The following is a 27727-nucleotide window of genomic DNA, read 5'->3' as shown; positions in this document are numbered from 1 at the left end:
GGAACCTGGGCCGGGATGGTTAATCTGGAAAGGCCTGTCGGAAGAGATCCGTCTTGACCGCTTTTTTAAAGCTGTCTAATGATGTTATCTGACGGATCTCATCCGGCAGGTCGTTCCAGAGTTTGGGGGCGACAGCAGAGAACGCCCTCTGGGAGGTCGACGCAAGCCTAGATTTTAGAGGCTGCAGTAAGTTCCTCCCAGAGGACCGGAGAGCGCGGGGAGGATTGTACGGGAGGAGGCGGTCTCTGAGATAGCTTGGACCCAAGCCATTTAGGGCTTTAAAGGTGATAACCAACACCTTGTACTGGGCCCGGAAGCTGATAGGCAGCCAGTGGAGGGACCTCAAAACCGGAGTAATGTGGTCCCTCCTAGATGTTCCTGAGACAAGCCTGGCTGCCATATTTTGAACCAGCTGTAATTTCCGGGTCAAGCACAGGGGTAGCCCCATGTAGAGTGCATTACAGAAGTCAAGGCGTGAGGTTACCAGCGTGTGCACAACCGTCTCGAGATCCCTTACTTCCAGAAAAGGGCGCAGCTGGCGTATCAGCCGAAGCTGATAACAGGCACTCCTGACTGTCGCATTTACCTGATTTGTCATCAAGAGCGACGAGTCAAGGAGCACCCCCAGACTGCGAACACAGTCACTGGAGGAGAGTGTGACCCCATCCAGGACTGGAGGTTGCAACCCAATTCTTGGTTTTGGGGCCGCTACCATGAGCACCTCCGTCTTGTCTGGATTCAGTTTCAATCTGTTTTTCCTCATCCAGCCCATTACCGCCTGAAGACATTCATTGAGAGAAGAGATGCCATCGGAATTTGAGGCCGACGAACGAGATACAGAGAAATAGATTTGGGTGTCATCAGCGTACTGATAACACCCATCACCATGACTCCGTATTATCTCACCCAGCGGCTTCATATAGATGTTAAATAACATCGGGGACAAAATAGCCTCCTGAGGAACCCCACAAGTGAGGTACCTCTTACTGGAGCTACAGTCCCCGAGTAGCACCCTCTGAGACCTGCCCGAGAGGAAGGACCGGAACCACTGCAAAGCAGTCCCCCCGATACCTAACCCCCTCAGGCGGTCCAAGAGGATGCTGTGATCTATAGTATCAAAAGCCGCTGAGAGGTCTAAGAGCACCAACAGGGTCACACTCCCCCTGTCAATGCTCAGACGCAGATCGTCGGTCAAGGCAACCATGGCAGTCTCAACCCCAAAGCCTGTCCTAAAGCCAGTTTGAAATGGGTCTAGATAATCAGTTTCATCCAAGACAGCTTGGAGCTGAAGGGCAACCGCCCTCTCGATCACCTTGCTCAAAAATGGCAGCAATGACACCAGCCTATAATTCCTCATATCCAGGGGGTCTATGGAAGGTTTTTTCAGGAGTGGCCTAACCACCGCTTCCTTTAAACAAGATGGAACATGTCCTTCCCTGAAGGATGCACCGATGATATCCGTGAGGAATCTCATCAATGCATCCCCCCCTGGACGGCCAGCCATGATGGGCAAGGGTCAAGAGGGCAAGTTGTCTTCCTCACCTTACCAAGCAACTTGTCCACGTCATCAATACTCACAGATTGGAGCTGATCCAGTATAACTACATCGGCGGAGTCACTGGACGCCTCGCCTGTCGACTCTGTTTCAACGGTGGCATCTAAGTCGGCTCTTATCTGAGAGATTTTGTCTGCAAAGAAGTTGTTAAACACGTCACAGCAGGCCGTCGTCGGGTTAAGTAAGGGATTTGGCGCAGGGGGCACCTGCGTCATTTCCCTCACCACCTTAAACAGCTCTGCTGGACAGGACTCTGCAGATGCAATACTTTAGCTTGCCCAAGTGAAGGAGCCAAATACTGCTACACAGAGGAAAGAAAGAAAAAATGTTCGTGGAAGAGAACCTTTTAGCTGCTTTTCACATGGTCCATTTCCACTCTAAAAGAGGACCACTCATCTCTTGTCATCTTTGTAGAGAACTTCTGCTGTGGGCTCTTACTGGTGTACTTCAGAAGGCATTCTCAGTATGTTTGGAGAAAGAGATCAGAGACAAAGAATGATAGAGCTGGAAGTGACCAGAAGGTCCATCAAGTCCACCCCATGCCATGTGGGAAACCATAACTAAAGCTGAGGAGCAGGAGTCAGTAGTGTACGTTTATTTTTGTTTTATAGTTTAGTTTAGTTTGTTATTTTTGTTTGTGTTTTTGGTACATTCATAAAGAAATAGCTTGTGATTGTGTTTATGTTTAATACAATTTAAAAAGAAGAAGAAAAGAAACACTGTACCTTTTCCACATAGAAGGACTAGCAAGCAGTAGGGGAAAATGTGCTGGTGATACAATGGGCTTGTGGTATCTGCTAAGATTTTCCCTGGGACTCCTTATGAATACCAAAATCTATGGATGCTCAAGTCCCATTATATACAATGACATAATAAAATGGTGGCCCTTATATAAAATGGTAAAAAGTATGCTTCAGATGATTTAATTGGAGGTTTCCTTTTTCGAATTTAGACATTTTAAAAATATTTTCAAGATGTGGATGGTTGAATCTGTGGATACAGAATCCATGGATTTGAAGCTGTACTAGCAAGGAACAGCTATGGTCACCACCTCCATGCTTTCCTTTGGCATCTGGGCTCCCTTGCCACCATGGGACTCTGGTGGCTGGCTGGTGCTGCTTGTTTCTTCTGACAGGCTGTACGTAAGCATCTGTTTTACATAGTCCAGTCAGGGGTGAGTTTCAACACACGTTTGCCCACTCTTGTCACTAATGCAGGGATAGGAATCCTGTGGCCCTCCAGATGTTGCTGAACTGCAACTGCCAGTAGCCCTAGGCAGCATAGCCAGTGGTGACAAATGCTGAGAGCTGCAGCCTAACATTTTTGGTAGGTACAGCAGTGTCTGTGTGTAATAGTGGGGGACATTAGCTGGCTGGGTTGGGGAAAGTGACCAATCAGCATAGCAACATTCAGTGTCTTAAATTTGTTAGTACTGGTGAGAGTAGACCTGTTGAACCAATGGGATTTACCTTGGTGTTGAATAGCCACTGAATAGCTAATTGAGTGTGCCTACTCTAATTGCAGCTAACAAACAGGATGTCACCCAATGTTTCCAAGTCTATAGACCTGCATCCTCATTGTAGGAACTTAATGTGCACAGAATTCTTATGTCTAATGGAACTTCTATCCCACCTCAAGTGTCTGTCTGACTAATCTATTTCTCTTTCCAACTAAATCATCTGAAATATACCTTTTGCATTCCATCTGTTCAGTTGCAAAAGTAGCAGATTCCTCTCTGTGGGACACAAACTGCCTCAATCAGTTCTTGGAATCAGTTCTTAAACATGCATGTGTATGCCAAGACCCATGTTTCCCTAGACCTTTGCCAAAGAATCATAGCTATAGAAGGGTCATCTCCTCCAGCCCCCTGCCAGTACAGAAACCACAGCAGAAGCATCTAGCTTCTTTCTAGTTTTCTCAGAATCTCCTTTCTTGTAATTTGAATCCATTGATTTAGGTCCTATCATTTAAGCCGGAGAAAACAAATCTCATTCCATCTTCCACACAAGAATTCTTCAGAAGTTTAAAGATGGCTCCCATATCACCTCTCGGTTTTCTCTCAAAGCAGCCTATTTCTCCAGTGCCAGCCTTCTGGTGAGATCCCTTGGAGCCTAGGTGCTGTGATATTTATTTATTTTATTTATTTAGGTATTTATATCCCGCCCTTCCGCCCTAATGGCTCTCAGGGTGGCTTACAATTATTATTTTTAATCAGACAGTTCCCTGCCCTCAGGCTTACAATCTAAAAGACACGAAACAAAAGGAGAAGGGAATGGTGGAGGGAAAGGGGATAAGGTCCAGTGGTTCTTCTCTCCCTCTGAGGCCTGGACCAAGGCAGATGGATTGGAGGGAGGGCTCTCAGCCTCAGGGGATGGCAATGGCAAACTCCCTCTGAACAAATCTTGCCTCAAAAGCCCCATGATAGATTTGACTTGGGTCGCCATAAGTTGGAAATGACTTGAAGGCACACAACAGCAACAACAACATTATACTCCTGTTAGCATCATTAAAAGTGATATGTTGCGTGTGTATGTGGAGTACCTTTCCTATCACAATCACTTGAAGCTAGGTGTTTAATGGTGGTGACTAGAAATTGTGGTTGTTGTTTTTTTTTTTTTAATTAAAGTTAATATTGTAGTCCTATAGCACTGTATCTACATAATGCTAGATGTCTTATATCCTTTAAAGTAGATTGTGTGTATCCAGTGCTCCTTTATAAAAAAAAAGTTATGATATGGCTGGCATGGATGATCCCCTGTGCTGCAGAGCAAGTAGTTGTCCAATCCAGCCTTCCCAGAGCATCTAGGTTCTGAAGACACTTATGGAAGGCAAACACCAGAGAGATAGGAGTGAAACAGGTGGGCAGAACTCTGAGCTTTTTCCCAAACCACATCATACCCCTACCAACTGCACTGGCTGATCCCAAGCCAATCTGGAAATGTGCTTCTGGGTAATTTTTTTGTTGTTGTCTCCTCACCATCCCTGCACACTGTCACACAAGCACACCACCACCGACAACCACCTCCTCCCTAGATGCCATTCCATTGATCCCTTTTGATCAACCCCACATCTGTGGCCCTCCACTAGTACAGCCCTTGCGCTAGCAGAAAATATTAACATGAGCAAAACGCATCTGCGAACCTCACTTCTTAGAAGATGAACTGAAGCACTTGGACCGGACTCTACAGGCTAATGGTTATTCCAGCTCAGACATCAGAAGGGCTGCCAGGCCCAGGAAAACCCAGAAATGTGAAGACAAGCAGCCACCCAAAGGGAAGGTATTTTTACCATACATCAAAGGAGTCACAGACAGAATAGGTAAAGTGGTGAGGAAGCATAACTTTCAAATGGTTTACAAACCGACGAAGAAAATCCAGCAAATGCTTCGCTCAGCCAAGGACCAGAGAGACCCTCTCACAGCCGCAAGAGTTTACCGCATACCATGCAGCTGCAGACAGGTCTACATAGGGACCACCAAACGCAGTGTACAAACAAGAACCAAGGAACACGAGAGACACTGCAGATTGGACCAGCCAGAAAAATCAGCAGCAGCAGAACATGCCACAAACCATCCTGGGCATAAAATACTGTTTGAAAACACTGAAGTTCTGGACCATGCCAACCACTACCATGTCAGGATGCACAGGGAAGCTACTGAAATCCACAAACACCTGGACAATTTCAACCGGAAAGAAGAAACCCTTAAAGTGAACAAAATTTGGCTACCAGTCCCGAGGAATAGCAAAATAAGGACTCAGCAAATGCAAATGGGAAACCACTCAGAGTCAGGGGCTTTCCCAGCAGATAATGATCACCAATTAGCAGACACTAATCCTCTTTTGCATTAGCCTCCCAGCCTGAGGCTGGCGATCAGCACAGAACAATACACATGCAAATCACTGCTGCATTCCCAAGCTCACACAATATATATCAGTGATGGTGAAGCTTTTAGAGGCCGAGGACCCAAACTGCAACCCAAGTCCCACTTATTTATTGCAAAGTGCTGTGTTCCTCTGGCTTTCTAATAATAAACTCTGGCAAACTCTGTGCTGGGTCGACGGCACATGTGCCCACAGAGAGGGCTCTGAGTGCCACCTCTGGCATGTGTGACATAGGTTCACCATCACTGATATATATAGACCCACTTTTTCCAGGCAAGCATTCTCTGAAGATGCCAGCCACAGATGCTGGCAAAACCTCAGGAAGAAAATCTTCTAGAACATGGCCACATAGCCCAAAAAAACCCACAAAAAACTATTAACATGAGTCTTTGGTACTTTCAATTTCATTCAGAGGGGCAGATGTGCCCCTCCCTGGAAGGTTTGTGTGCTGAAAAAATACATCAACACTTTTAATTTCTGCGATTTTTCCACTTCCGAAAAAGGATGAGAATCAGTGACTCAACACATCCAAAAATGTACCAATTCTTTGGAATCAAATGGGTATCCACCATATGTACAGTGCAAGGATTTCTATGGGACTCTGACGGAGGTGGGCTTCACACAACTGCTAAATCAGAGTCCCTATATTCCTTGGTTTCTATGACATGACACCGTCATTTAAGTTGCCTCTTGACTTAAATTCTCTGCAGCATGTGAACAGCATGGTCATCTAACCACCTAGTTGCATGCTTCTGCTCAAATAACTCCTAAAAGATGAACCGCTTTGGGAGTATTTTATATGACTGTGATAAACTAAAAGCCACAAAAGAACGATACTTTTACTGGAGAACCAAAATGCTTTCAAAGTACAAATGGCTTTTTCATCAGGAAAAAGACGTCTAAAAATTCATACAGGAAAAGAATAGCAAAAGTGTTAGAGTCACAGACCTACATTTTGTAGCAGATATTGTTTCTGTTGTAGTTCAGTTGGTTTGGAGGGATCTCAATGCAGGCAGAGGCCATTCCACTCTTGGCCATGTGGGGATTGAGGATTTTGGATCTTATTTTATTTTGCTGTATGGCCAACACAGTTCCCCTGAATATGTTTCCTTGTTTAATATGAGCATCTGTTGAGTGAGTGTGCGCTGCATGGATGTGTTGCCTCAGATCTGAAACTAGAAACTCTGCATTGTTGAATTATTGATGCTGACTGCACACTCAGTAATGTAGCCAGGTAAACTAAAATGAATGTCTATCTAGAGGTGCCTAGAGCTCCCTGAAGTGCATGTTAATAAACAGAAAGATAACCTAGCTTCAACACAGTCTTGGAAGAGTTACAAAGGAAGCATTGTTTATTTTTATTTTTATTTTCCAGTGGATGTTTCAGAGTTTATGCTCTTGATTCACATTACCCCATCAGCTTGCATCTTTGTGTCTTCTTGCAAAGTCCCTGCATTGATGAGGGGCTAGATGAAGAGACTTCGGCCGATATGGACTTCACCCCTGTTTGAGTTAGGCAGAATACAGATGAGAGGCCTATATGGTTCTGGACAAGTTGCAAGAGCATTTTTAGTTGGTTGTCCAAATACACTTGGAGGTTACAAGTGCTTAAAGTCCACCAACACTTGGGGTATATTGAACTGATAAGAAAGGAAGGTAGACTCGAGACTTGAGCCATATGAGAACTGCCCAGAATGCAGCTCTTAAACACACTGTCCCACTGGTGGGCTCACTGAATCTCCTGGGACTAAGTATTTATTTGGTTTGCTTTAATCTACCACCACATTTCTCTATAAATAAATTCAAGTTAGTCAACAAACAAGTTAAAATGAATTACTGAAATTACCAGTTTCTGTATACATGCATGCATATGATGCAGAGAGATATCACCAATAACCCACAACCAATAGATGAAATAATGCATGCTTTATTGCTGGGGTAAAATAGCGCCTGCAGGCCCCATGTGGGGCCCTTCAATCTATTTTTATGACCCTCAGTCTTCTAGTACTGAAATCATCATCATGATCCAAAAATGTTTGGTTTTTTTACTCCTGGTCCTAGAGGCCTCCAAAAGTCATGGTTCCAACTATGAGATTGGAAGTGGTTTTCTGGTCACTTTTAGTTTTAATCACATGCAGACACACCCCACAAGCCTTTTCTTGGTCAGATTTCTTCAGAGGAGGTTTGCCATTGCCACCTGCTTTGCCCAAGAGAGAGTTTGGCTGACCTGGCAAAGCCTGGATTCAGATCCTGGCTTCTTGGAGTACTAGTCCAAGACTCAAACCACTTCACTGCACATGATTAGTTGCTGTCCCCTTATCAACTTTGTTTTCTGCACAAAAAGCTCATATGTGAGAGTTGCAGTGCTTATTGACTATGTATATGTGTTGCAAGTTCATCAATGACTCTTTTTATTAGTGTTGATCAGCTGAACCAACATTGCAGGCCCATCTTGTTATGAACTCTGGTCCAACAGGGGCGCAATAAGAGAGGTTTTAGCCCCCGGTTCTTTCCCTGTCCTAGGCCAAACACTCCAACAGAGCGGAGGCTTTAATATCACTATGTACCACTTCATAAGAGATGGCTTTATATCCACAAAAGCTCATGCTAAAATAAAAACCAACTGGTCTTAAAGGTACTGCCACAATCTTTTTCTTTTCTTTTTCTCCCCTTCCCTTCCTTCCTTTTTGTTTCAGCCAAGGTCTTCTCAACACTTTTCCTCCATTTATCACTTTTGAAGCCCTTGCTCTGTAACACTGTTGCTTGCTTCGGTTCATAAGGGTGCAACACTTGTTATCTAAGTCAACTTTTTCCTCCCTGGCTGTCTGTCGCCTATGCCTGTGAAGGGCTGTTGTCTCCAGTGGCATCATTACAAGGTTCAGTTTTATTGTCGGTGACCCCACCAGCAGAGAGCCACACATCAGGTTTTACGGGAGCTCTGATCTATTACACTCCAGCAGAGCCGCAGATTAAAATTGAACGTCATTTTTTTCTAGTGCTGTGTGGCTGCTAAGAAAGGGGTGCTGGTTTGGTCCTAGCAAAGCAGAGCATTCAATAACAGAGTCCTGCGTTCTTGTGTCCATTCTGGAAGTCAAAACATTTGGTATTCATTTTTCAACATTGAGATTCCAGAGAAAGGAATGATAAATTGGAGGCTGCTTAGAGGAGGATAACACTGGGTTAGGATATGTGGATTTATCGGAGAAATTAAAAGATGCCTAGTTTCCAAAATGATGGCTGGGAGAGGAACAGCAGCCGCCTTCAGATTTTAATGTTCGGAGTTTTAAAAGGCATGCCTAGTATGTGGGATGATTCAACTGTGAGGGATGAACTTGTTATAGACAGGAAAATGCCTACCCATCTTCTGTTTCTGTGATGCCTTTATTGATCTCATTATTTCTGCCTGTGCCTTCCCCGCTTTGCATTTGTTGCTGCTGAGCTTTATAATGTAAGCTCATAGGGTCAAGGGGCATTCTCTTTGACCTGTGAAAGCCCAAACCATTTTGCACAGGTATTTCTGCAGGTAGGTTTTAAAAAGTACAGGCCGTGTGACACCTTAAGGGCTAGCAAGTTTCATTTGGCACCAAGCTTTCCTGACTTACAGCCCACTTCATCAGAAGGCATCTGTGAATGGTAGAATCCCCTCAAGTACTTTAACAAGCAGCCACTGATAATGGGGCAATGGATGATGTTTAATGTTCAACTATCGTTCCTTCTCTCATTGCTATACAAGGAAAAACAAGTGGCTGCATGAATCATTGCCCAGAGAGTAAACCATGTGTTTGGGTGGTACAAGGGTATACCATACAAATACCGATTAAACTTTGGCTCAGTTCTTGCTAAGTCTGATGGACCAATATGTTCTTTCCCACCAAAAGAAAGAAAAGAATAAAAAAGTTCCTTTACATGTTTATCACATGTTGTGGGAAAGGTGAGGCTAGCACTTTTTCCTTTCCTTTCACTTCAAATTTTCAATGTGTGCAGATTCCCCCCCCCCCTTTTGTACAGGAAAGCAAGCAGTCACATATTCCTCTTCCTACTGCAAGAGTAGGCAACTATGTGGAGGCCTGGGGTGAATTCCCCCCCCCCCCATCAAACCCAAGTCCCTCTCAAAATGATGAAAGGTAGTGATACTGCATCACCTTATCACCATTTTGAGAGAGACTGCAGAAGAACAGGGGTGTGTTTTGGTATAGTGATGGGTTCAGGGATGCTTGTAGGGAGAACTAGGAGTATTTCCATGTGTTTCCATGTGTTTGGTGGGGTTCTTCATGGTTTGGTGAGAAAAAAATTATGCATGAATTGTGGCAAAATGGTATTTAAGCATATTTCGTAGGCTATGAGGGACTTGTAGGGGGCTTTGAGGCCAAACAAGCGGGGTCCAAGGGTTGCATGCAGCCCACAGGCTACAATTTACCCTATGGCCCAGACACAAATACACCCCTTCCATCAGAACTAAGCAAGGGATTGGAAGAATTCAAAACTCGTGGAGATATCTTGAACTAGCTTACTTTAACTGATGTAGTTTCCTTTTTATTTCTTTACTTTATAAATTCAAGAAATGGCACTGAATCTCTGTGGGCCTGCTGAGTGGTACAGAGATAAGGAAAAGTCTTGCCCGGCCAGTAGTTGGATTCCACCTTTGGGACACATTACAGAACAGCTCTGGAGGTTGAACTGTGGTCACTGAGATGGAAGAGGACAGGTTGAAAAGTGCAGAAGGGAGGGCGGATACAGAAGTGGTGACACCTGAATTGTGACTTTGTGGAAATCTTTAAGATAACAAGAATTTCACTGATGTTCTTCTTGCTGGTGAGGATGGGAGTTTTTGTCTTCTTTCTGCTGGGAGAGATTATAGGTGCTTTGCCACATTTTAAAATTATATTTCACATTTCCAGTTTTGGTACAGATTTCCCCCCCTCTTGTTTTGCACTCTTGTTCAGGGGAAAAATCTTATATATGTGGAGTCGAAGGATTTCATTTCTTTCTGAAACTTTCTTTTTTGCCAGCATCTGTGTCTGGCATCTTCAGAGAATGCTTGCCTGGAAAAGGGTTGGGTATATACATACTGTGTGAACCTGGGAAAGGAGAAGTGATTTGCATATATATTGTTTTGTTGCTAATGACAGGTCCCAGGGTGGGAGGATATGCAAAGGAGGATTAATGTCTATAGCATCTGAAGATGCCAGCCACAGATGCTAGTGAAATGTCAGGAAGAAACTCTTCTAGAACATGGCCACATAGTCCAAAAACCCACAAAAAACTATGGATGCCGGCCATGAAAGCCTTCAACTTCACATAGGATTAATGTCTGCTTGCTTAGTACTCATTGTCTGCTTGGAAGCCGCTGACCCTGGGAGATTTCTCATTTGCATTTTTGAGTCTTCTGCTTGCTAATTTTCAGGTCTTGAAGCCAAATCATGTTTACTTTCAGGGTTTCCTCTTTCCTGTTGAAATTGTCCAGGTGTTTGTGGATTTCAGTGGCTTCCCTGTGCATCCTGACGTGGTAGTTGTTGGCATGGTGCAGAATTTCAGTGTTTTCAAACAACATTTTATATCCAGGATGGTTTATAACATGTTCTGCTATTGCTGATTTTTCCGGCTGACCCAGTCTGCAGTGTCTCTCATGTTCCTTGCTTCTTGTTTGAACACTGCGTTTGGTGGTCCCTATGTAGACTTGTCCGCAGCTGCATGGTATGCGCTAAACTCCTGCGGCTGTGAGAGGGTCTCTCTGGTCTTTGGCTGAGCAAACATTTGCTGGATTTTCTTCATCGGTTTGTAAACCATTTGAAGGCTGTGTTTCCTCACCAGTTTCCCTATTCTGTCTGTGTCTCCTTTGATGTATGGTAAAATACCCTCCCTTTGGGTGGTTGTTTGTCTTCCCTCATCTGGGTTTTTCTGGGCCTGGCAGCCCTTCTGATATCTGAGCTGGAGTAACCATTAGCCTTCCAAGAAGTGGGGCTCACAGATCTGTTTTGCCCGTTTTTATTGTGCTTCTTTTTTGTTCTGGGTGATGGTTGGAGTTCTTGTGCAGGTATCGGTCTGTATGTGTGGGTTTTCTGTATACTGTGTGAACCAAACGTTGGTACGGTTTGTGGGTGACTAGGACATCCAAGAACGGCAGTGTTCCTTCCTTTTCTTTTCCATTGTGAATTGGATGTTAGGGTGGATGTTGTTTAGCTGGTTCAGAAATACAGCCAGATGGCTCCAAATGGTGAAAGTGTTATCCTCATATCGGAACCATGTTGTGGGTTTTTTTGGTGCTGTTTCCAGGGCTTGCTTTTCAAAGTGTTCCATGTAAAAGGTTGCTATCACAGAGCTCAGAGGGCTTCCCATTGCTACCCCATCTCTCTGCTCGTAGAATCCATTGTCCCATTGGAAATAGCTGGTGGTGAGGCAATGTTTGAACAGGGCTGTGAAGTCTTCTGGAAAAGGATATGCAAAGGACTGGAAGCCAAATCTTGTTGTCCTGAAAAACAGCAAGCTGAAGACTCAACAAATGCAAATGAGAAATTTCCCAGGGTCAGGGGCTTCCCAGCAGACAATGAGTACTAAGCAAGCAGACATTAATCCTCCTTTGCATATCCTCCCACCCTGAGGCCTGCCATTAGCAACAAAACAATATACATGCAAATCACTTCTCCTTTCCCAGGGTCACATGGCAGCATTCTCTGAAGATGCCAGCCACAGATGCTGGCAAAACCTCAGGAAGAAAATCTTCTAGAACATGGCCACATAGCCCCCAAAACCCACAAAAAAACCTATAATCTTATATTTATTTTGAAGAATACTCTCAATAGTGTCAAGACTCATTTTCTCATCTAAAAGGAGAGAATTTACAAATATTCTGTACATTGCTACTGTGAGAAGAGTCCTTGAAGCAGCAGGTGATAGCTCTCTGTAACTAACAACTTACTACTCTCCCATCTCTTTCCAAACGCATAATTTGGGGTCTCATGATAATGGAGCTGTCCCCTGCTCAGCCTGCCCTCAAGCAAGATGCCAAATTATGGGATGTCTCAGACAGAGATCAGTCACTTGGCTGGCCTCTTTCACAGCAAGCGCTTCACCTTATGTGGGCAGATGAATTATTGTTAATTGCTGTCAAGCTGACTTTGACTTACAGCCATCGTATGAATAGGAGACCTCCAAGGCCTTTGATCATCAGCTGCCTTGCTCAGGTCTTGCAGATTCAGGGCCTCTGTGGCTTCCTTGATGGAGTCTATCCATCTATAATGCAGTCTTCCTCTTTTCCTGATGCCTTCTACCTTATCAAGCATTATTGTCTTTTCTCATGAATCATGTCTTCTCATGTTATTTCTGAGTCATCTTGGCTTCTATGGAGAGTTCAGGCTTGTTTTGTACTAGAACCCACTTACTGGTCTTTTTAGCAATCCCTGATATCCACAGAACTCTTCTCCAGCACCACATTTCAAATTAGGTGATTCTCCAGCACCACATTTTCAATGAATTGATTTTTTTTCCCTGTCTGCTTTTTCCACTGTACAGCTTTCACAACCATACCTGGGAAATACAGTGGCATGGACAAGCCTAACTTTAGTATTCAATATATATCTTTATACTGAAGGATCTTATCTAGTTCCTCCATATCTCCGTAGTCTAAGATGCCAAATTATGGGATGTCTTGAAAGGGGGGGGCAGTTATTTGGCGGCCTCTTTTGCAGCAGCATCTCTTCCTTACATAGGCAGATGAACAGAAAAAGAGAAATCTACAGCAAAAATCAGTAGTAAGTGATGCTGGCTATCCCAGCAAGCATAGCTTGGGCCTTGCCTCTTTCAGACTTCCCACATCAGGGTGTCTGTTCTTTTGAAACACTCCTGTTGCAGGTGGAGGCAGAGCTTTGGCTTCCTGCTCTGTAAAACCAGCACATGCTACCATAAGCATTTTATTATCTGTAATTAATGTTTGTAAAGTACTTGGGAGCCGAAGGTGTGTTAGAAGTACAAAGCAATATTATATCAGTCAGAGAGCCTGCTTGAATCCAAAGGCAATTCGTGTACTACTAATAAATCACTCGGAGGTTTATTTTTATGTTTCTGCTCAAATTTCTGACATAAACCTTTTTATTTCATTGGGAACATGCGCTTAAATAAAAGCAAACCTCTACAGTTACTAATCTCCGATGCCATATTGCGCAAACGCTTTGTTGAAATGCCATCACCTTTTCAAAGAACCAGAGCTGTGTGTTTTCTAGACATTTACGGTTGAAGAATAAATTTTCGGAGACTGTAAATGAAAAGATATCGCCGAACATGATGATCAAATAATATCTGACACTGCTTGTTTAAGGAAATATTCATATATCTTACTGCTGGAGCATTTATGACTGCAATAAATCTCATTACTTTTTTCCCCTAGTGGTAGAGTTCTTCCTAACTCTACCAAATATCAGATTGGCTTGAAGTTGTGCCATTTTCTGCATAGTGAAGCAAAATAATTTTATTATTTAGACTAGGTGATGCAAAACCAAAAACCAAAAAATGAAATGCAGCAAAATGGGGTGTGTGGGATTTTTTTAAAGCCCTGCTGTATTGTGTTTGTGAAGCAGTGCATATCATGTTGACAGTCAGTGATGGAAATCCATTCAAAAAAAGCAGTGTCATATTTTACAATTATCCATCTCTTCAGTGTGGGGAACTGGAGCCTTTTGTATAACATGTACAAAAGGTATATCTGGCTTCACCTTTCTAATCATAGAATCATAAGGCACCCTATAGGCTAGTGAGGCCAACCTTCCACTCAGTGCAGGCGTTTCAGGTAGAATATCCCCAGCAGGGAGCTGTCCAGCCTCTTTTTGAAGACAACCAGAGAAAGAGGCCCACCACCTTTCTATGAAGAAGTTCCTAACATGTAATGTTCAATCAAAATCTACTCTCCTGTACCTTAAAAACCATTGTACTTGGCAGCAGAGAATAAACCTGCACATTCCCCTCTGTGAGAACCCTTGAGGTATTTAAAGAGTACAGTCATGCCACCCCTCAGTTTTTCTCTTCACCAGGCTGGACATGCCCAGCTTCCTTAACGTTTCCTCCTAGGTTTTGTTCTCCATACCTCTTAACTTCTTTGTTGTCCATCTTTGAACCTTCTCCAATTATAATCAGTTTGCACCCTTTTCCCCTGATTAAGTTGTGGGGAAACCCATAGAGCATTTTTGTATGAAGACCTCCACAGTAGTACTTCAAAGTGTCTTCCCCTCATCCTTTTCTGTTACATCTTCTGACAACCTGCCATAGGTACAACAACATCTTTTACAAGAGGCCTGCCATTCTCCTGGCACTTATATTCTCAGAGCACACAGAGCATCTGTTGTGGACAACATAAGGGGACCACATTGACCCACCATACTATACCATCTGAAAATGCCCCAAATGTCTCTTGGGGCTGTAGAGCTGGGATTGGAGGCAAGTTCACCACATTTTTGGTTCTATCTTGGGCATTTTAGGCCCAAGAGAGGCCTTGGATAAAAAATAGGAAGTGATCCAGAAGATGTAAAGTCGAAGGCTTTCATGGCCAGCATCCATAGTATTTTGTGGGTTTTTCAGGCTATGTGGCCATGTTCTAGAAGAGTTTCTTCCTGACGTTTCACCAGCATCTGTGACTGGCATCTTCAGAGACTGCTGGCATAGAAGAGAGTGGAGTATACATATACTGTGTGACCCTGGGAAGGCAGGAGTGATTTCCATGTTAATCTATGTATTGTTCTGTTGTTGAATGGCAAGGCCTCAGGATGGGAGGATATGCAAAGAGGATTAGTGTCTGTTTAATTAATGGTCATTGTCTGCTGGGGAAACTCCTGACCCCGGGTGGTTTTCATTTGCATTTTGCTGGGTTTTGATTTTAGTGTTTTTCAGGACTGGTAGCCAAACTGCTAACTTTAAGGATTTCTGCTTTCCTGATGAAGTTGTCTTGGTGTTTGTGGATTTCAGTGGTTTCTCTGTGCATTCTGACCTGATCACTGTTGGCATGGTCCAGAATTTCAGTGTTTTCAAATAGCATTTTTATCCAGAAGATGATTTCTTGGTAACTTCTTTTTGGAAAGGAAAAGCATCACATAGGCCCATAAAACTGCCAGGGAGCCCAAAATGTCCCAGAATTACCTCCTACAACCCTTTAGGGCACATGGGGGCAATCCCCCCCCAAAAAAAATGGGGTCATGGGAATTATGGAATCAAAGAGTTGGAACAGACCTCAAGGGCTATCAAGTCCAAACTCCTGCCATGCAAGGATGTGCAGTCAAAGCATTTCTAAATAATGGCCATCCAGCCTCTGCTTAAAGACCCCCAAAGAAGGATACCCCACCACTCTCCAAGGGATTCTGTCCCACTGTCGAACAGTTCTTACTGTCAGGAACTTCTTCCTAATATTGAGTGGATTTTCTTTTCCTGTAGCTTGCATCCATTGTATCCTATTGTCTGAAACTGCAGAAGACAAATTTGCTGTATCTTCAGTATGACTGAAAAGTATGCTTATGAAAGGGGATCTCATAGCACCTTTGCAACTAACTGTGCAAATTAAGTTGTTGCATAAGCTTCTGTAGACTTGGTCTACTTTCTCAGTTGCACGGAGACACATATGTTATATGGGTATGTGTGTTTCTGTTTGAATGACAAGCTGAGAGCAACTGTGGTTGGTGCTCAATGCATAATGCTCAATTTACATCCTCACGGCCCATCCTTAGGTCTCAGGTTTTGGCCTGGAAACCTCTGATCCTGAACCAGAAAGCCTACCCCTCTTCTTCCATTTCATTTCAGGGAAGATCCTTTTTGTTGACAGTTTTCCTTTAAATGTTTTCTGAGAAATAAATGTGAAGGAGATTGGTGTTGAGGTTGGAGCCCTGCTAGCTCAGCTCTGTTGCCTGCAGCCAAATGCTGTCTGATGGCACCTCGACAAGGCAGGACAAACTGTATTATCAGGGGATTAACCACTAAATAGCCGAAAGGAGCTTTCTCTCCATCAGATAAGGATGTTTGAGCACCAGGAGTTTGCTTTCTTGCATATAGAGCCCTTGTGTCAAATAGACTGATTTCCAATGCCTTGGTCTTTTAAATAATCTTTGCCATATTTGCTGCTCTTGTAATCTAGCAAATCATTTAATTTTCCCCGATAGCAGAAAGGCTGTAAAACTTAGATAAACTTGCAGCAGAAATTAACTCTGAGATGGTTTGTGACTGAAACACTGGGAATGGCTTGTTTTCTTGGCCTGCTCTCGACTTTTCATCCCACTTTTTACCAGCACAACCTAATATTTAATTGAAAGAACAGCAGAAAGAACAAGTAGCAGCCTTGGGCTTCAGAAAATTGCAGGAAAAGTTGATGCCATGTTCTGTGAGCTCTTACTGAATAATACATAGTTTTAAAAATGGGAGGCCTTTAGCACAGGGAGTCATTAAATGAAATACCTTACAGTGCATGACCCTAGTAAACCATCATGAGTAACTTTCACTGGGGAAAAAATGCACCCTTAATTGTTTTATATTGGGGTGGCCTAAGTGTGGCCATCGACCACATGTGGCTAAGTACAACTCCTAAATATCCCTAGATGCTTCCAGACTGCCTCCCAAGTGGTTTTTTTTTAAATTTTCAAGCACAGACCCCAAAAAGCTGTAAAACTCACAGCCATAAGTGATATTATATCACTTCAGGCATAATGGATACACTGGTGGAGTCTGCTGGGCGGGCATAAGGGGATAGATGGCTCCAGTGCTTGCCTAATTACCAACTCCTGTTTCATATAGTGTATATAGTCCAAAGTGTAGATTTCTGCCTTTGTGGCAGAGCTGCATGTGGAATGGACCTTTGCATTATGATTGATCATAAGCTGAGCATAAACCAGCAGTATGATGCTGCAGCAGAGAAAGCAAACACTTTAAGCTTGTGTTAATAGAACCATAGGTTTCAAGACAAGAGAAGTAATAGTCCCACTAGTTTATACCCACCTATGACTAGTGTTACTAAGGCGCGTTACAGACCACCCAAAAGCGAGCGGTCTGCTGCCGCCGTCATTAGCTGCGCCGAGAAGCCCCAGCGGCCAAACTGTGAGGCTTCCTGGCGCAGCTAAAAAGAAGTGCCGAAATGGCGCTTCTTCTTCGGACCTGGAAGTGGCGCCGCGAGGTGCAAGTCGCGCACTCGCGGCGTCACTTCCGCCTTGCGATGTCCGGACGCTATGCGTCCGAGATGTCAAAATGGCGCCCCCTGTGTGGACGGGGGCTGCCATTTAGTATGCGCTCTGCATGTACTAGGGTCATGGGGCGTGGGGAAAGTAAGACCCTTCCTAACCCTAGCACGCCCCTTTCTAATCCTAGTACGCACAGAGCGCGTACTTTGTGCGCATCTGTAACGCGCCTAAGTTTTCAAAACAACAATAAAGGACAGCCAAAGTTTATGGGACATACTTATCCAGAATCAGGAAGTAGCTGTTGACAAGTTTGTGTTATTCTTAAATTAGTCATGTGTTTCTCTGTAAAATTAGCATTCATATATTACATGATGCATACCTTTCTGTCTTTATGAAGGGTGCACACCCCAAAATATAGGATTTGGGGGCATCTTGTTCAGTATATAAAAGGAAAAGGTTTTCAACCCTCAAACAGGAGACATCCATTATAATAAAGGACCCATGACAGTCCTGTAGGAGTGAGGCTCAAACAACCAGAAGACCCCATGTTTCACACCTTGGTTTATTTATACTAAACTGATAATACATGAAACTGTGTTGTTTTTTAACCCTGAACCATGATTGGCAAGTCAAATTTTGAATTGTGTGATTGTCTTGTACACTGAAACTTTTCCACAATGCTGGATTGAATAGAGAATTGTGTTGCAGGCAGTTGCTTGGGATTATGTTCAAGGCAAAGCACATCAGGTTTCTCTGGTACCTTAAGAATCTGGAGTTTTCACATACAGGTTGAGTGTCCCTTATCCAGAATTCTGAACTCTGAAAAATTCCAAAATCCAAAACTGTCCCTATTCGTGTTTGGCATAAGCCCTGGACAAAAGAGAATTAAATGAACAAAGGGATACAACACTGTTGTGTGATTGACTGGCTGCATTGCTGAATGTCTTCATTCACACATACACAACAATCTGTACACATGTTTAGCAAACTGGGAAATACAGGGATCTTTCCTAGAGGTGCAGTATGCAAACAGCAGATTGCGGCCGGTATTCTGAAAAAGTGAGGAAACCAGCTTCTTCAAAAGGAGGAAATTAGGTTGAGTTCAACTCTGAAGAGTGAATAATACAAGTTTTATTTTTCCATGACATACTTGACCCATGCAAGGATCATGCCAAGACATGAGATGCTATACTATTCTTGACATATTGAGGATGGAGCAAGCTTTTTTTCTGTTGCTCCAGAGAATAGGCTACAGAGTAATGGATGCAAACTACAGGAAAAGAGATTCGGCCTAAACATAAGGAAAAACTTCCTGAGCTGTTTGACAGTGGAACACATTTCCTTGGAGAGTGATAGAGTCTCCTTCTTTGGAAGTTTTCAAAGAGAAGTTGGAAGGCCATCTATCCCAGGTAGGGCTTGAATTCTGTGTTCCTGTATGGCAGGGGGATCGACTGGATGCCCCTTGTGATCTTTTCCAGCTTTATGATTCTATGATTCTTGCTAGTAAAAGCCAAGAGAATTCGAAAGACTGCTAACAGGAGTATTATCTGCTGTTTTCCTTCCTCTGCGTAGGGGGAGAGAAAGGCGGAGGTTTGGAATGAGTATTTCCCACCAGAAGAGCAAGGAGAACTCTCAGGAACTGGTACAAAAGTGGCATTTGGGGAAAGTTACATGTAAATGCCACAGAAGGACCATGGAAGCAACAGAATAGCTATATGTTGAGAAATGTGCCAGCCTTCAGCCTGAGTGCTAGAACTGTGAAGATGTTAAGGAATGTTATAGTAACTTTTATTCTTTTCTTGTTTTTGTGATTGATTGGGAGAGACGGCCAATGTTACCCAAGAGGTTGGCAGAAGGGAAATTGGGAGGGGGGCATAATTTGATAAGTTTAATAGAAGCATTTGTATTTGAGAAGCAAGCAAAAAAGAGATGGTGGATTTAGCTGAAGGGAAGACTAATAGTAGCAGAAGATAAAGATTGTTAATATTCAGTAATAAACATACGGTATATTAATGTTTGATTGACTTTCGGTTAGGGACTATATCTTGGATTGTAAAAGATTTAATTTGGAGAAGTAATATTCATAACATGTAGAGGAGCTTGATGCGTTTTTTTTTTCTTGCATGAGAGAGGTATTGATGGATATTATAGTTTAATATGGTTTAATAACTGCTGAGGAGAAAATTGGAAGTCACTTTTATCTCTCTTGGGTTGTTTTCTTTTCTTTCTTTATATTTGTACCTGCCTTTTTTTCTCTGTACCCTTTTTTTACATTTTCTTTTTATATATTTGCTGCTGATATTCTATTTTGATATATCTGAAAACTCAAATAAAATTCTGGGTGCTAGAACTGCATTTGTATGACTAAAACTAGTGCGCCAGCTGCACCCATTCCTAGAGACATCTAACTTAGTCATGGTGACACACATCTTAGTTGCATCTTGTTTGGATTACTATAATGCACGCTACATGGGCTGCCCTTGAAGAATGTTCAGGAACCTCAGTTGGTCCAAAACTACAGTGGGGCCTCCGCATACGCGGACTTTTTATAAGCGGCTTTGAGCGTGGCGGGATCCGGAACGGATCCCCCGCGTATGGAGAGGTTCCACTGTATAAGGAGATCATTTGGCAGCAGCCAGGTTAAAATAATATAATCATAAAGTCTGAGAGTTGGAAGAAAACCAAAAGACCATCCACTCCAACCTCTTCCATACAGATGACCATCTAGTCTCTGTTTAAAAACCTCCAAAAACGGAGACTCCACCAATCTCCAGGGCAGCATTTTCCACTGTCAAACAGCTCTGACTGTCAGGAGGTTCTCCCTAAAGTTGAGGTGGAATCTCTTTTCCTGTAGTTTGAATCCATTGCTATAGGTCCTAGTTTCTGGAGCAGCAGAAAACAAGTTTTCTCCATCTTCACTGTGACATCCCTTCAAATATTTAGACATGGCTATCATGTCCCTCCCCCCTTAACCTTTCCTTCTCTAAGCCAAACATACCATGTTCCATAAGATGCTCCTCATGGGGCTTGATGGTTTCTAGACCTTCCACCATTTTGGTCACCCTCCTGTGGACACCTTCCAGCTTTTCAACATCCTTCTTCAACTGTGGGGCCCAAAACTGGACACAGTATTCAAGGTGAGGCCTGACCAAAGCAGAATACAGTGGTACTATTATTTCCCTTGATCTAGGCACTATTGATGCAGCCTAGAATCGCATTGACCTTTTTAACAGCTGACTCACGTTCGCTAAGTCCACTAAGCCTCTTAAATAGTATATTGTACAACAAGGGCTCCCATTGCTGAAAGTGTCCCATTGTATATCAAGATACATTGTGCATCAGGAACGTTTTGCTGTGGCTACAATACTGGATTTTTTCCCCCATAATGGTCCCAGGGACATAGCTACATCTCTGCTCTCCTCCTGAGAATACGAGCATCTTACACTATCACCTAATGTCTGGAACAGTGGAAAACAACCTTGCTCTATCCTCACTCTGACATCCTTTCAAATATTTAAACAAGAAGAATAAACTGAGGCTGTCGTATTTTGGCCACCTCACAAGAAGGCACAACTCATTAGAAAAGACAGTGATGCTGGGATAGATGGTGGGAAGTAGAAAGAGTAAGACTGCATGCCAGATGGATAGACTCAGTCAGGGAGACCATGGGCCTGAGCCTGCAGGACTTGAGCTACTTGACAGTAGAAGAAAGGGGTTTTTGGAGATGTCTCATTCACAGGGTCACCCTGAGTCTAGGTTGACTTGAAGGTAAATAACAACAACAACAACAACAATCTTGTCCTCTCTTAACCCTTTCTTCCCCAGGCTAAACATACCCAGCTCCCTAAGCTGCTCCTCATAGGGCTTGGTGGTTTCCAGATCTTTCACCATTTTGATCGCACTTCTCTGGAAATACTCCAGCTGGTCAACATCCTTCTTGTGATGGCCAGAATTGTTATTGGAAGCTGGTTACAAGGAGCACATATCTCATTAAGATTTTGTTGTTTTAAGAGCACCACCGGCTGCCAATCAGTTTGTGAGCACCAATCAAAGTGCTGGTTATAACCTACAAAGCCCTCTGTGGCTTTGGTCCAGATGAACTGGCAAACCATATCTTCTGATATTATTTTGCTTGAGTCTTATGGTTTGGGAGCAAGACCTTTTCTCTCTGTCCTGCCATCCTCACGGGCTCAGTGAGAACACAGGGCCTTATCAGTGACTGCTTCCAGATTCTGGAACTTACTTCCATGGAGGGGCTGTGCATTGGGCAGAATGTGGAAGCTATCTTTTGACTTTATGCATTTGTTTTAAATGCCTCTTATTTTAGGAGTAACTTAATTGCATTTTAAATATGTTGTTAATGCTTTTACTTCTTTGAATGCACTTTTGTGAAGTTGTATTGATTTTTTTTAAAAGAAAAGATTTGAATGAAAAGAACAAGAAACCAAAAACAGTAACTTTGCTTACATGGAACCCAATGTCAAAACAAACCTTACTCCATAACCTAACATGATGTTCAGAATATTATTCCATAAGCCAACATGAATAACTGGCAGCAAGCAAGAATCCAAAGAAATATTGATCTAATTAAGAACTCAAACCACAATGTAACAAAATATAGATTGTTTGTGTCTTTCATGCATTTCTGACTTCATCTCTTTATCCATCAGAGCTAGATACACAATTCTTTTCAACCAACCACTGATTGGTAAAAGCAGTCTTGTTTTTCCAGTATTGTGCGAATTCTATACTGACCATCAAAGAAAGGCATGCAACTAAGTCCTTATCATTATTTTCAAGAAAAGAGAAAGTAAAACACTTTGCAGAGGTGCTGTAATCGTTTGATTTGTGATTTTGCTTATTTTATTAAAAGATTATTTTCCTAAAACCGTGTAACTCTAGGCAACATTTAGGGCCCTTGGTATCCTCAGGGGGTTGGTTACAGGACCCCATGTGGACATAAAAATCTGTGGATGCTCAAGTCCTATTATATAAAATAGGGTAGTAAAATGTTGTCCTTTATATAAAATGGCAATATCAAGATTTGTTTTTTGGATTTTTTAAAATATATATATATATTTCCAAGCCATGAAGATTGAATTTGTGGATACGGAAGACCAACTGTATGTGCTTTTATCTCCATTTATTTTACATTTGTTGCAATCTGCCTTGTGTCCCAGTTTTGGAGAAAAGCCTTGGTATATCTTGGAGCACAACAAAGAAATGTATGCCCTCATTATTCAGAAATTTGAGAGCATGGCAGCAAATGGAAGTAGGAAACCCAATTTTCATTTTCTACAAAGTACATTTTTTGAGCAGAGCCAGTATGTTACAGTGGTTTGAATTTTGGACTACAACTCTAGAGATCAAGGTTTGATTGCCTGCTCGAGCATAAAACCCCACTGGGTGACCTTGGCTAAGTCACACTTTCTCAATTTCAGAGGATGACAATGGCAACCCCCCTCTGCAGATACATGCCACAAAAAGGTTGCCATAAGTCAGAAGTGATTTGGAAGCACACAAGAATAACAACAAACATTTTTGGCAGGAATGCAAGGCATACTGGGAGCAGGTTAATTTTCTCTCTCTCTTTCTGTCATTCTCTCCTCTCTGCAGCATGGGAATAAGCTCATCCTAAGAGGAATTTCTTTGTAAATTTTGCACTGTGGGGTGGTGGAGATGGAGATGTGCTCAGTAGAATTGTTCTTTTCTCTCCCTCCAGATATGAGGCCTCTCTCCTGGATCTGGTGGACGCAATGAGCCCGGTGCTTCAGCCTCAGTACAGTGAGAGCCGCAGCCACAACAAGGGGCCCATGCTGGAAAGTGGGAACTGGAGGAGGCTCGGTTGGTATCGGAGTCCCCCCAGTGCCAAGCATAGGACAGCAGAGCTGGAAGAAAGCCGGATTCTGGAGGAAATCTTTTTCATTTGATGGGCCTGGCAGTTGCAACTTTCTCTATAGATCTAAGGACTTTCTTTTCCAATGTGGGTGTGTTTACATGTCAAAATATTGGTTTTAAATTATTTGATTGACGAATGATTGTCTCCACTCTCCCCTTTAGCAAATTAACACAATAGTTTTCCCCTCTATAACTTCCTAATCATGTTATAAAAGTCTCTTCTTGAATGAGCCAAGCAGAGAGTTCATGAAACATTTCTGAGCTCTTTTCTGTACTGTTTCAAGGTTAAAAAAAATTTAAAGAAAAAAATAATCATGCTGTTGTGGAAAAGGAATAATGTTGCATTATTATTTTTTATTTTATTTTTTTTTTTTAGCTTTGCAAACTGGTTTGCTAGAGCTTCATCTCTCACTAATGCACTCACACACAAAAGGACATTCCAACTATATAATTTTCCTTTTTAAGAGTAGCCTGTTAAAATTGAGTGTGCCATGTATACGTACAGCTAATGCATTTCTGGAGTGTTCCATCAAATCCTGTGTTTGTACCATTTGAGTGCTTTTTAGGCAGGTAACCTGCAACTCCTCTCAACACTAATAGATATTTTCCACTTAATGAATCTCTTACAAAAGGTGCCTCTTTAAGAAAAAAAAATCAAGGTTGCATAGGACGCAAAATATTGACCAAGATGGCACTTAGTTGTAACAAAATTAGGTATCCTAGCAATCTCAGCCGCTGCCTTTTCTCCCCTCTTCCATATGCGAGGCACTTGAGTAACAAGATGAGACCATTTCCTAGACTGAGGTTTCCTGTGACTGAGGCTTTTTTGACACTACCCACTCCTTGATGTTGTAAATAAAGAGCAATCAGTAATTATTTCCCCTCTCCACTTGCAATGCATGTTCCTTCTTCTGCCTTAAAATTAGTCATGTTTTAAAAGATGCTCCCCCACGTCCCCTGCTCCCCAGCTTCATGCTCGGTTATTTACGAAACATGTGGAAGTGGAGAAAATGATCCTGCAGGTTATGGATCGACAGTCAATTTCAGCATAGTCTCCCTGTTTTCTTGGGATTAGAGCTGCTGGCTTGAAGCCCAGGAAACACAGCTATGGATTCCTCTTCTTCTTGCACAACGTGAAAGTATTTGTAACACTTGGGGGTAGGGTGCTAGGGGAAGAGGATCAGCGCTAAGGAGTGACCTATGCCTTCTCATGTGCCTTTACTGCTTCTGATTTTAGCCTCCACATCTGCTTGTGTGCCCACCCATCCAAGAGTAAGCATCCAGAAGTGGGACATATTTGGTTTACACCAGGAGAGGAGTAAGCCCTTGCCACCTTCTAAGGTTGGGTTGGGGAATGTGTGGCCTCTGGACCCCATGCAGCCCCATCTTGGTAGCTTCCATAACCTCCAACCCCTCCATTTTCATTTTTGGTGCATTAGGAGGTGATTTTTGCCCTAAAGCTATGCTCCCAAACCCCCAAACAACCTCCCACACTCCTAAATCTGCTGAATCCTCCAGATACTTCCTTTTTCAATCATTTTCCATTCACAATGGTGGCCAGAAGTGACACAGTGTCACTTCTGCTCACCATTTTGTCCAGAAAATTAAGTATTTTTGCATGTCACTGGAAGGAGTGTGCAGCTCATGGGGGTGAGGTGGAAATTTGATCCCAGTCCCCACCTTACTGTCCACCCCTGTCCCAAACTGGCAGAAAGTAACCTTCTTCGGAGCTTCTGTAAGGAGTAACATGTTTTCCCAGCTCTTGAATTTGTGCTTTATTTTTAGCCAGCCTGCCAGGGGTCAGAAGTGGGTCTGGATTGCCAAAATGAAATTATGTGCCACAAGGTCCTCTTCATCATTATGAAATCAAGTAGGAAATGATGAACTCTTGAATTGTAGACTTTGCGAGTGTGTTCTGTGCAGGGATAGCAGATAGGTGGTAAATCTGCTCTGGGCTGTAGCTTGAACTTTAAAGAAGCCACACAAGGTAACGAACCCTACCACCACCACCCCAAAAGTTCACCACTTTGGATAGCTCCTTTAGATTAAAACCCAGAACAGATTCACTGCCCCTCTCCCAACATGGAAGTCGCCAGCATCCTCTGTTTCTGTCTGCCCCATTTGATCAGCTGAGCTCTTGAGCTTTTGTCCATATCAGGCCCCTTTCTAACCTTGTTGCCCATGTTTCTCTGTCACGTATCTCTTGCTTTCATTAGCCAGCATTATTGTATTGCTGTCCATTCATTATGATATCTGTCCTTTCCATTTAGACATAGGAATTACAGAAAAGGAAAGGACACAGAACAAATAGGACTCCTTTCTGGATTCAGTTTTTTAAGGTAGCTTTAAGGGGACTATATTATAGTTTGCCTTTAATTTCTAGTTGTCTTCTGATTGCCAGGTTATCATTCTGATTGCCTTTTTTAAAATACTATTTTCAACCTTAAGAGAGGTGCCTTTGGATTTACATTCCAGAGTGCTATATTGGAGTGGTTTTTCATCTCCAGTTCTTAGTTGGTGCCAATATTTATCTCTTTTAATATTAAATCTAGGTGTTCTTTTTTTTATAAAGATGTTGATAAATTGTTGCATTTAACACTGTTGATTTTAATTTCAAATTAAACCTTGTCTCTCAGTGTCTTTTGAAAGGAATGTTGTCAAAGGATTGACTTGTAAAGTATCCATGATGGTTAAAATTCATCCATAGAAAAGACCTGTCACTGAGGCACTTTTTAAAAAATGTAGTAAATAAGCAGGCAAAGAGGTCACCTGCACAGCTAGGCCAAGCACTCCAGATTCAATTTTATGAAGTTCACAAAGTCAGTGAGTGAAACAGCTGTCATTTTGGGAACATATATGGTCGTTAATGTGAGTTAAATGGAGAAAGTGTACAGACACCTGCTGCTGTGCCCATGTTAGCAGCATTAACCAGGAATTCTGTACATTGATTGGCAAATATGGGAAAAGAGGAAAGGATGCATTGTGGCTGAACAGTATTCTGTCAAGCAGTGCATGTTTTCTAAGATAATTGGGTGGCTCTGTGCATTAGCCATTCAATATACTTTTTTAAAAAACATTTTCATGTGCGTGTATTTGGTGAATGTGCACCATAACTGGTGTTTCTGGAATAGCCTTTTAAAATTCACATTAAACCACAAACATGTCCATCCCCCAGAAACCAAGCTTGCAGCTCTTTCCCATGTAGCCCACATTGCTACCAGCAGGATTGTGCAGACAGCGTTGTTTAGCCAACACAAGTGGTAGGTAGGTGGATTATCACATACTTGAAGTGATTAAAAGATATTCCTGGATAACAAATTAAAAAGGAGCAAGCTCAACCATTGTAGATAACCAGAAATCGTTGTTTTTCCCATCTACTGAAACAGTAGCAGAGAATCAAAATTTAAAAGTAGCTAGGAATGAAATCTGTCCTGCTCCTGGCTGTTTAAATTTATGGAGGTGGGTGAAAAGGGAAAGAATTCCATGTCTATTTCTGAATGGGTTCAGAGTGGTCTTGGAGTCCTGTTTCTTGTGTCAGATTGCTCTTTACGCCTTGGATTTGATTCTGCCTCAATGGCCGGTTGGTGCCTCACCTGTTATTACAGTCATCTCCCTTACCCCTACATGCACTTTGTAAAGAATGGATATGTAAAACAATCACACACCCCTCTCCTACATTGGTTTCCTCTTGGTAAATGTTCCTTTAAACTCGACTGGATCTTTTAAATATATATGTGTGTGATGTTTTTATTTAATAAATTATCAAGGTGGTTCTTCCCTCCTTTCCTTCTCTGTCTGAGCTTTATTCCTTGACTTTCTCTCTTCACCTTTGTGGCTGACTTCATACAGAATTTGAAGTTCAGGGTGTCTCTTTTCGGTTGAAGCAACTGGCTAGACTAGCAGGTGCCTTAGAAACGTCTTAAAGTGCTTTGCAGCTTTAGTATCAGCATTGAACCCCAGCCATCAATGCATCAGTTGATCAAACAGTGTTTCAATATGCTGGAAGGAAATGTTGCTCTTTTCAGATGTACGTATTCAAAGCTAACCTCATCTGTGGAATTATATTATATGCCTGGGCCAATGTTGGTAATGCTGAAGCTTCTTCAGAACTTCGACACAAGAAGGTTGAAGCTGGGATCTGCAAGACATTGGCCTCGCTCATACAGTGATACCCCAGTTAACAAACACAAGGTGTTCCTGGGCATGATTTTTAGCAGAATACTGCTGTTTCCCAACTCAAGATTTTTTGCATTGTT

At 42.6% G+C, this 27727-nt stretch overlaps 1 protein-coding gene across 2 annotated transcripts in view; it reads left to right on the top strand.

Moving 5' to 3' along the window:
- Positions 1–27252, top strand: part of KIAA1328 (KIAA1328 ortholog) — a 313917-nt gene extending 286665 nt beyond the window's left edge. For both annotated transcript variants that reach the window (XM_089497994.1, XM_089497995.1), the window contains one exon: positions 23296–27252. In XM_089497994.1, coding sequence (XP_089354120.1) covers positions 23296–23503 — 208 coding nt within the window. In that variant the 3' untranslated portion in view covers positions 23504–27252. The remainder of the gene's footprint in view (positions 1–23295) is intronic.
- Positions 27253–27727: the final 475 nt, after the last annotated feature.

The sequence above is a fragment of the Sceloporus occidentalis genome, unplaced genomic scaffold, assembly GCF_023333645.1.
Source record: "Sceloporus occidentalis isolate IW3139 unplaced genomic scaffold, rSceOcc1.0.p SCAF_1, whole genome shotgun sequence".
Lineage (NCBI taxonomy): Eukaryota > Metazoa > Chordata > Lepidosauria > Squamata > Phrynosomatidae > Sceloporus > Sceloporus occidentalis.
This window is presented reverse-complemented; position numbering and strand designations above follow the sequence as displayed.